Raw genomic sequence first — 11,427 nt, forward strand, 5'->3', positions numbered from 1 at the left:
TAGTGCCCCTCCAGCCAAATATTGTAATGAACAGAATGTAATAATATTATGCATTTTGTTCAATGAGCTAAATACATGACCTGCACTGGAGCAAAGTTACCACAAGGTGTCATGCTGAACCACCATACCATGCTGGCCAGGCCTCAACTAGATATATAATCAAACTTCTCATAATGAAATACTGGTCTAAGACCAGTTTAAACATACTATTCTAGATCGGTTTGTTTGCTTATGATCTTATTGTTGCATTGCAATCTGAACTATAATTGTATCTCAGGGGAAACATTTGTCTGTAGTGTACACGGGTGACTATTGTGAATCAATATGTAAATAGAGGGTGAGGAGGGAATTTTCATAATGAGAGGCAAAGCTGGCATTTTAGAAGATTCATGTCCTGAATATACAATGCTAGAAATACAGAATATAAGACATAGAGACAGATATATCTCCTTTGTTTATTGCTGTTGTATTCCTTTCTCAAAGCATCTAGTCAAATATTAATAGATTAATTTACGAATAAGAATATGATTCATAAAGCTGGTTGAAAAAAGAAAAAATAGTACAGTCTACAAATCAGTCTCTTCCTGTTTGGTTCTTTGCTCTAATGAGTGCAAATGGGTTGCCATTTGTAGTATCAAATAGACCTCTCTATTTGCCATTTAATAATATCATCCAAGCCTAAATCACAAGCTATTACTCAACAGTGTCAATTGCACATAGGAAAAAAGTCAGAGCTTGCAGAGTTTCATGGGAATATTAAGTTATATAGCTTATATAAGTTAAATTATATAAGTCTTGTATGTTCCCATAGAGAAGCACTGTGTTATAAAGCCAGTTTTATCTGTGGAGATTCTATAAAACAGAGATTCCAAACCCCTGCAAACCAACATTTGAAAAAATGCAAACATCCTTTTCTTTATTTTCTTAATTTCAGAGGCAAGAATAAAAATAATATTAGATGTATAGTAATCAAATTCACAAAGACAGAGTTCTATAAATGAGCAAAAAACATATATCAGCCATTTTCCCTTTTTTAGTTTTTGATTTTGTACAACCTTTACATTAAAATGCTAAATATGCTTTATTTACACTTACCTTTTACCTTTTTATTTATGCTTGGGCATTTAAAAATAAAACTTGCAATAATGCTTTATATTATTGTTTTTATTTTGTAGAATGTGCATGGGCTCAAATGTAAGGTGTACTTTTGATTGCCATTCCTTCATCTCTGAGTTAAGTTGTGTTCTAAGAACAGTACATTAGAGTTGCTTTCCTGCCTAAGGTCTTGTTGGAAACTAATACAGAACAGGCTGTTCAGACTGGCCTCTGATATGGGCTGGGTCAACACTGGATTAAATAGTTTAAAACACATTTTGATAGTCTATTCCAATCATTAATTGATTTTGTACAGTTCTTCCAGCCATTTTCAATGTGAACACACATGACTTCTAAGAGGAGAGTTTAAGATTGAATTCAAAGAGAGATCAAGAGAGTGTCAGAATGCAGGATGAGTAATCTGCTAGAGCTTTGAGAATAGGTTGCTTAATGCTGAAACACTTGGCATTCTTTTCACAAAAAGGGTACCACCATTCCATATACAGTGCCACACAAATGCAAGGAGTAGTTATTTTGTAACTGACTATAGTAACATTTTAATTTATATGACTATTTAATTGACCATTACAACTTGAATATAAAACTTAGTTTCCATGCCTCTTCAAAAAGATAAAACAAAGGATTATGCACATTCCTTATCAAGGTTGAGGGTTTGGTTCACATGAGGACAAGTAAAAAACCTTGCCTAGCTAATAAGTAATAAACAAATATTACATAATGGAACCACTATTCAAATGTTTCAGTTGGAAAGAAGTGCATTAATTTTCTTTATAATCTGTGACTTTGGCTATGGTCAAGCCCCAGAGATTCTCTCAGAACATTCTGATAATCATTTTGAAATCCAGGTGAAATTACTGGTCTGAGGCATAGACTACAAAGCAGAACTCCCAGAAATGCCGCTGAATGCCAATAAACTTATACCTGCTTTAAAGAATGCCTTAAAGAACACATAGTTTTATTTGCTCCAGTATACCGTAAATATCAACTCTTGAGTCAGATGATGGTGTGTGAATGACTTTCTGTGGGCTGTATAACCACTTTTAAGTGTAATTTTTAGAAGGCCATTTTACTTGTTTGTAATCCCAAGAAATGTTATTCACCAGAAACTAGAAACCTAGACCTCCAGAAAATGTCTCATCTGAATGAAAATATAACTCTGTTAATATATTTTCTGAACCTTTCAGAGACATCATTAAGGCAGTGCATACATTTTTTGACAGGTGTATAAAAGTCAGGCCTAGACCATAACAGCAGAAATGTTTATGAATTTGAATTGCACTGGCTTAGTGAGGACATTCTATATTGTAAAGTGCAGTTATGGAAAAAATAATTCTATGATGACTTCATTTGCCCTTCACCCTGTTTCCAAACCTGACTGATGCTGCCAATTCATATATATTTTTTCTACTTTACTCCAATTTTGAGGGATTGGTCTCATTTGGGGCTTTCACTGAGCCAAAACTTCACCGTCAAGGACTCAACAGGCATCATGATTAATCAGAAAGCTCATGAATATTCATAACATTCTTTCTGCTCCGTCAACTAGTGTGGATTTAAATGTCATGGAAACAATTTGAATGCATAACTGTGTGCATGTGGTCGATAAGAAATTATGAATGGAGTGCTTCTGTTTTGTTTGTCTCATTCCACTTGCCTTTATAGTCTATTATTTGATTACTGCCCAGCAAGTGTTTAGATGTTACCTAGAGTTGTTCAATTCATGAATGCATCCTTGCAGATTTTTTTCCTCCCAGTAGTTTTAAGACAAATAACTTTAAAAGCTTGCCACTAGGCCACCACTTTTTATACAGCATTTACATTTAGGCAAGCCTATGAAGATGTTTAAATAAACTTTTTCTAATATCAGCTATGTAACAGACTGTATTGCCTGCATTTTGTATGCCAAGAACTGAAAAGTATTCCCATAGCTTGTTTATTTTTAAATCATAAAATTTAATTTCAAGTCATGTAAGAAGGAAGATTAAAACTATGAGCACAACCTTGACTATGCAATCTTTTATTTTTGTCATAATGACTGCAATCCCTGATGGGCTTTGCCTCAGCCCAGCTCAAAATGCAATCAGTCCTGGCAGGCTGCAGTGAAGCTATAAGATAAATCAACGAAGCATCCAGTCACTGAACAGAAAAATTGATACTTAAAATGTAAACTTTTTTTTTTAATTATTATTCATAATAATGATAATGATTACTGTTTTTTTAAACAGTTTTATTCATTATTTCTTTCTTGTCTCACATCTTAAATTTTGATTTTTTTTTAAATAGGAACGGTCTGCATGTCCTTTGTATTTTCTCTACAACATTCTACTTTTCCCAACACAAGACTTTAGATTTTGTCTTTTGATCTGTGATAAAAGGCCAAATGTAAATGTCACTGGGATAATTTCTGTTTTCCCCTCTTCAAACCCCTCAGCAACCACAACTAAAGTTATCACTGCTTCATTTAATGTGCTGTTATGAATTATATGTATCTTATCTATTTCAGTTCATGAAAGAGATACAGCAAAATCATGAATATTCATTGTCCACTTAGTTCTGATAGATCTAAACAAAGCTGCAAATGTTGTTGAGTTTTATTAATAGAGTTTTTTATTCCCCTTTAAAATGGTAAGTGGAGCCTATTAGACAAGTATGGTAGAATAATTGCAAAGCCTTGCTTATGGGGAATTATGGTTAATCAGTTCATACTGTTTTTGAGGAGATGTGAGACAGTGTTAGTGGCAGTGGTGAAGTGGTGAATGAATCATTTGCTGGCGTGTTGGGGTGACAGTTTTCACACTCCATGGAATTAAAATATCATGTTCTCCAATGTAACAAGAATATGATTGTTTCTGGATAAATGGGCAAATCACAAATATAGTACAAAACAATTAAATGCCTGAGAGAAGTTCAGGTATCCGTTATGACTATTTTAGAAGCTGGTACTTGAGTATGATCCATTGGTTGCGTATGTATGTATTCTAGTCAATATGATAAGGAAATCTGATTTCAAAATTATTTGCTTCACCTTATCTAAACCAGTATGGAAGATGGTGTAAGGCTGATGAGTGTGCTTTTTAATTAGAAAGCAATTTCCATCCAGTAATGGATCTGTCTTGACAACAGTAAAAGATCATCATATCTGTGTGAGGCATGCTTTCGTGGCTCAAAGTAACAGAAAGGCTGCTTTTTTATTCATTATTGCAACCTGCTGGTAAGCTCAAAGAAAGGATAATACTTTCACACCAGTCTTGCACTGCTGTTTTAACAACCTCAGCAACCAACCCATCTCCCAAGTCCCTAGCCCCATTCATTAGTTTGTCATGCATCTGCCAAAGCTTCACCGTCGCATGCTTTGTTACAAGCGGCATTAATGTACTATGTGAAGCAGTGCTAACACTGTCTCTCACTGTACACACTGCAATGCACCCTCCAAGAAACACCAGGTGACTAATATAAATTAGGGAAAATTAATAAGGAATGCCGTCTCCAACCATGAGCTCCCTCCTATGCCCTTTGCTAGGCTGCTCATTACAGGAGCCCCCCCAGCAAGCATGGTTATGGAGTCGTGCCACAGGTTTCAATCAGAGGAGCTTGTTCCTTTTACTAGGGATCAGCCCTCAGTGTGATTACAGAGCCCTATGCTCAAGACTTGGAGCCTCACTGACAAGCACAGTCCATATAATTGGTATGGGAGCAAAGATTGTTGCAAGAAATGTTGCCCATGAGTGGAGGGGATGAAACTGGCAAGCATGACCTGTGTGACTTTGCTGACTGGCATTCGGCTGTCAGGAGAAGTTTGAAAATGTGGCCATGATGGTGTTGATTTGCTCATTTTAATGTGTAGATAGGGAAGAATCTTGCGGAGAAGGCGGAGAAATCTCTTTTTGATGAATGAATAAAGTGTACAAAATTACTTTGCATTGATAATTTTATGTTTGAAAGACAATATTTTGCTCAGAGTTATCTGAAGAGGCCACAGTGAGCACCATATAGTCTTTTCTATATGTATGTGCATTATTGTCATCTTAAGTCACCAAACTCTCCCTTTAAAAAGCTCACCAAATTACTTTAAAAGCTTATCCTTGTATAGTAAGCTTTAAATTTAACAAGAGCACTGTTTGCAGTTTATTTATTGAGTAAGTGGATAATTTTGGTTAAACACATTATTAGAAAATCAAGGCATGATATGCCTTTGCTAACATGATGTGACATGACTGTGCTTGAATCGGATGTAAATTATTTGTTCAGATTGTCAATGATAAAAAGTTATCTGAAGTTTATGACTTCTTTATAGACAGTGTTTATATTCAAGGTATACTTTGCCTTAGAAATTATATTGTCCAGTGGTTTCTAAACTGTTCACTGTACCACAGCAGTGGATGGCATCCATGAAATTAAAGCTTTGTTATCTTAAATCCATCACCACACTTGACCACTGTTTGATAGTTAATGTTTAAAAAAACAAACAAATGCCATATTTCCACACAATTTTAGGTAAAGTGGGCCTGCAGATGATTAGCAAAAATGTTATAACACAATAATATTAGTTGTCAAGTTAGCTTCATTAGCTAAGATGTTTACAGCAGAGCACTGGGTCTACTGGTTAGCTAGCTAGGCGAACTGAAATAATCCTCCAATGCAGGCTCAAACATATATGGTTGGATACCTAAACGATCCATGAATTCTTGTCTCTCAGCTATTTGGATAACAAACTACACTAATTTGCTGCACATAACCCCTAATCTAGTTTCTTGTCTGCATACTTGCTTATATCCATGCAAACTGTGTGCCTGGCATGGCATTCAGTCTAAGAGGAGAGGTATTAGCATGTGAAGCATGAGCTGCATATGCATTCTGAAGTGGCACTGTGGACAGGAAGCTGGGGGTGGAAGAAAAGTGAGGAGCCTACTTAGTCTAGACTATAATAGATGCCCTTTAGCTGGTCAGCATCTACTTCTGCTCAGAGCCTATACCATCTACTGTCAGCTTCTAATTTACATTTCATCTTTTTAGAAGGGTTCACATGGATATTACATAAAGCCTACAAGGTGCTCCTCAATTGTCTTGTAATTAAGGCCAAATTGTTATTATTTCAGCATGTCATCAAGTTTCAGCACCTTGAAATAACTAGGCTCAAAATTATCATTCACATAGCACAGGAAGTGAGCATTCCTACTTATACTCTATACTGTCAGTCATCAAAGGGAATCTGTTGAGTATTTCTTTTTTAATGAGAGATTATTTCAACTACTAAAACTGCAAATGTGGGTTTTCCAAACAAAAGATTAGCAGTACAAGATAGAAAAAAGTCATTGTAACCTTTGCAAAAGGCCTCTGCAAATGTCTAAGTTTGCCTTCAAGTTATTAATTGTGTTACAGACAATGTGTATACAGTGTCTGACAGGTCATACTCCATCCATTTGTTGATCTCTTACTCTGAACCTGTAATTCCAATAATATGTGCATATATTGCATGTGCAAGTACAGAATATGACTTATGTTAGATCATTGGAAGGTGTCTCCAGATCCTTTCATGCAGAAAGGTAATTTACACTAGTTTAGTGAGAACCCTAGAGAAAGGCAGACTGCAGACAATCCATGGATAGCTTTTACAGCCTTGTGCTCTACCTCTAGCTACACAAAGATACATTGATTGGCCACTTCCTTCTTCTAAGTGTTTGTTCTTGGCTTATGTTCTTCAAGGACTCGGATAATGAAATGAGAGCTCTCTAAGACCATGACTGGAAAGTCAGATATGGGGATTGATGCTTGATTTATATTTTTTCTATCAAAGGTCTCCTTTGAAGCCTTTGGAAAATGAAGTATACTAAAACAGCAATACTTTAAAATATTACAATATAGGTGTACTGAAGTGTGTGGTAGACCGCTGGAGTCTTTAAATCCTAACCAATAAGATAAATCAAAAGATAAAATCAGTAAAAAGACCAAGAATGTACATTTCAGTTCACTGATTGTACATTTCAAATCAGTGATTGTCATGAATATCTTATGAGACACCTGGCTGATAGCTTTGTTTCCCTTATAATTAATCACTGATTGAGCAGACACATTCCACCTGACACCCAAGTTTTATGCATCTTGGTGAAATCTCATTTTCAAATGTCTGTTGTGTATCATTCTCTTTATTATGTGAAAACCACTAAATTTGTTATACATTCGCAAAAGCCTATCAACTTTTACTTATGTAGGGCATAAAGATTGCCTTTCTTCAAAAGGGAGCACAGCCTAAGTCTTGCTCCCACAGTGCACAATGCTAAGAAGTTGCCTTGAAACAGTATGGTAACAAGCATCTGTTCTCATGTAATGCTCTTTCACACTATTGTAATGCTTTCCTTAAGTTTGGTAACTAAAAACATAATAGACAGGCTACAGCTTGTTTAAAAAGCTGAATCAGAGTACTAATGCACACCACAAAAAGAGAGCATATTATACTTGCTTTAGCACTACTATGCTATTAAATTTAGATCTGACAGATCGTACATGTTTTCCCTTACCAGGTTCTATGATTTTTTTCAAAGTAGAAAATGCAATACTAGATCTTTTGGTAACTGCACACACACACACACACACACACACACACACACACACACACACACACACACACACTCAATAACTCAAAAACACAACCCCCACCCTATTGCAACTACGCTTTAAAGTACAACTGGTCCATGGGATCTATTAGTTATATTTAGAATTATTTATTTTCTTGCAGCCTGTGCTTCCTCTAGCAGGAGTTAATTTAGTTGCTTGTTCCTCTGAAACCTTCAAAGATTTGAATTTAAAAAAATAAATAAAACATTGTAGCATCAGTGAAGAGGAGTCTCAAGACACCATCTTAATTCAAAATGAACACGCTCTTTATTTAAAAAGTGCAACAGCAAAGGTGAAAAGACCATAACTCATTGGAAAGATGGGCGAGAACAACCAAAAGACAAACACAATACAAAGATGACATACTCCTAACCACTAGCTGAACTAAAAGAGACACGACCAAACCAAACACACATATATAAATAAACAATTTTTACTAAACATGGAAACATAAAATTTTAACTAAATAAAACTGCGCAGAGGTGCATGGCATTATGGGAGTCCTCACCATGCCCCTTTCAGCTTCCCCTGATGAGCCCATTGTCCATGAGAATGCCACAATATCCTGCTCAATCAGTTTATGTCCTTTAGGAAAAAGGAAAGGAAAGAGAGAGAGAGGTCCTCCTCTACCCCTCTTCAAAGGCTTGAAGTAGTCTGTCCAACACACTTTTTAATAACTATTTGTCAAAGTAGAAAATATGACTATTTATCTGTTTGGTATCCTTCACTTGTTTAAACTTGTTTAATGTTATATAGCTATCTGAGTGAAAAATATATACGTTGAAATGATTTCAGAATAAAATCTTTGAACAAATTCTCTGCTATTTGATTAATTAATCAATTATTAACATTAATTGAAAGCAAAGTAGTTCTGTATTAAAGTCACCTGTTTGTAATTTGCAATTTGTTAGAATACTTGTAACAAATAGAAGCTAATACCACACATACATAAAAGGTACAGCCATGCAACACTAATGAGTAAAACCCAGACTATTTGCTAATAAATCATCAGGGCTGGGTAGTAGAATAATACATGTAACAGCCATACATTATTAGAATTGATAAAATATTTCTGTTCACCCCCCCAAAAAGCAATTAGAATTCACGTATAGTTTAATATGGTAAATACCAGCTGGATTTCATTTAATAATAAATAGATAAACAATAAATAAAAAATCCAATTATGTATGCATACACAATAATCTGCTATGAGCATACTCAGAAGTACCCTATCAATGCTATTGAATGTTAACTAGCTAATGCACTAGATGATTACCCCAATGTTTGGATGGTAGGCCATTCATGTGCATATGTTATTTTCTGGTTCTTTTTTTAGCTTTCTGTTCCTGTATGTGAAGTTTTTGTTTTTATCCCTAAACCATTTTTGCCCTCTTCAATACAGTAAGTTATCTGAGACCACAGAATATCCGAACTGTTTAATGATGGATGATCGCTATTAAAAAATATTTTAAGGTAAAAACTTTGTTATTCTGGTCTCACTTTTGACAGGGACTTGCCACCTAGCTTATTATGGTCTGCGTCTCGCATTGAATCTCACCTGGTCTTAGACTTGGAATTGGACTTGTACTTGATTAGTTATGGTTTTGGACTTTAGTTTTGCCCACAGTAATTTTGAACACAATGCAAGTAATCAGTAATCTGTACCAGAATATACATTAACAGTACCAAATCTTTTAAAGCAGTAAAAATGTTTTGCAAAGTTACTTCAAGTTCTGCACAGCATCTATAAAGTCAACACCAACTAAAATTCACTGTGTTACATGAGTGGGAAAAAATATTTTACTGCCTGGCAAACTAATGGTTTGTTATCATCACATTTTTAACAAACATTGTGTTTCAGCCTGCACTTTTTCTGTTGGCTCAAAAATAGTGTGTACTCTCATTGAAATACACATGTATACAGGCACCAATCAGCTCTGTAGGGACACAGAAAAAGTCCCTGCCTGGTTGGCAGAGATCAGACTCCATCATGTTTCATCTTGCCAGCAGTCATGGGAATATCAGCCACAGTGGTGCAGGTGTGCAGGCGGGACACACGGCCTGAGGTGGTTGAGCTGCTCTGAGCCCGATGCTGCCCCCCTCTGTGGAATCTGCGTCGGCACAGGTAGGACAGGAACTTGTCATGCAGGGAAGCGTAAATGAAGGGGTTGAAGCACGCTGAGCTCATTGCCAGCAAATGGCAGGAGACCTGGACCACATTGACATGGCTCTTGCTCAGGATTGTGAAGTCAGTGTCCAGGTCACGGATGAGGTTGACCACTTGCAGGGGGAGCCAAGAGAAGGCAAAACACAGCACAGACACCATCAGCAGACGAAATGTCTTGCCCCTCTTACGACCCCATTTCTCTTGGTTTGAGGGGGTTGCAGCTACGAGGTCAGGCGTCACCCTGTACTGAAGGTGGCAAGAGATGGCACAGTAGGATATGGACACGGCTGCGAGAGGGACAAAATAGGAGAGGAGCAGAAAGAAGCAAGAGTAGATGAAGCGTCCGAGCTCCTGTTCTTGCCAGAACTCCTCGCACACAGCCATGTGGTGGCCTGTGGCGCTCAGATCCAGGTACACCGTGTGGAGAGCAGCAGGTGTAGACATGGCCAGGGCACAGAGCCATATGCTCACCACTAACCCTGCTCGGAAGTGACATCCTCCACGGTGGCGAATGGGGTAGGCGACCACGACATAGCGGTCCACGGCGATGGCTGTCAGGGACAGAACCGCAGCAAAGACGGTAGCTGTCTGCATAAGTGTCACAAAATGGCACAGGAAATGGCCAAAGACCCAGCCGTGCTCATCGAAGGCGTAGAATGCAGTCAGGGGTACACAGAAGAGGCACATCACCAAGTCGGCCAGGGCCAGGTTTCCAATCAGGAAGTTGGTCGTGCTGTGAAGCTTTCTGTTCAGTCCAATGAGGAAAAGGAGGAAGAGATTTCCTGAGCAGGCGACCAGGACCAACATTGCATAAAGAGGGACAAAGATTGGCTTTAGCTCCATCAGAAGGTCCAGCCCACTGAAGGAGGAAGGTGAATGGGGAGGGGGAGCAGATACGGTGAATGTTGCGTTCTTCCAAGATCTATTCAGGAGATCATCCATATTCATCGTAGTATGTGGTGCACAGCTATGAGAAAGTGTGCAGAAGAATATTAAGAGTTGAAATTAAAATATAGAGTACATTAAAAAATGCATGGTTTTACCATGTTATTGGATTAAAGAAAGTCATGAGCAATGAAGAGGTCAGGTGTTAAATGGATGACTGACAAAGAGGTCATTTATGGTTCTCAAAAGCAAAGCCCTTATAAACTGCTTCAATTACAAAATGGATTAGATGAACACAGCTGCTGGCAAAAATTAAATGACTTTACTACTAAATTCCCAGAGGGAGCATGTTCCAGTGTTATTTAGCAATTATTTCAGTGATGCACAGTAAACATTGTTAAATAATTTTGTGAATGGAGTGTGCTTTATAATGATGTGCTTCACACTGCTTAATGGTAGGTCTAAGAATAAGTCTTACTCTTTTCCATCATTTCAGCAAGCCCATGTGCATTAGTCATAGCAGGAACCCCTTTGTTATGAAATTCTATGAATGGTCAAATGGTACCTTGCTTGTGAATTGGTAATCGTTGCCATTCCAAATGGCTAACGCTTGACTTCTTTACTAGACATATTGGTTAGACATGTGC

At 37.2% G+C, this 11,427-nt stretch overlaps 1 protein-coding gene across 1 annotated transcript; it reads right to left on the reverse strand.

The window, feature by feature from the left end:
• Positions 1-7,080: 7,080 nt before the first annotated feature.
• Positions 7,081-10,947, reverse strand: prlh2r (prolactin releasing hormone 2 receptor). Its single transcript, XM_081720999.1, has one exon. The coding sequence runs from the start codon at positions 10,841-10,843 to the stop codon at positions 9,707-9,709; it is 1,137 nt and encodes a 378-aa protein (XP_081577125.1). The 5' UTR covers positions 10,844-10,947; the 3' UTR covers positions 7,081-9,706.
• Positions 10,948-11,427: the final 480 nt, after the last annotated feature.

The sequence above is a fragment of the Electrophorus electricus genome, chromosome 10 (genome assembly GCF_041902795.1).
Source record: "Electrophorus electricus isolate QZ-2024a chromosome 10, ASM4190279v1, whole genome shotgun sequence".
In the NCBI taxonomy this organism is placed as follows: Eukaryota; Metazoa; Chordata; class Actinopteri; order Gymnotiformes; family Gymnotidae; genus Electrophorus; species Electrophorus electricus.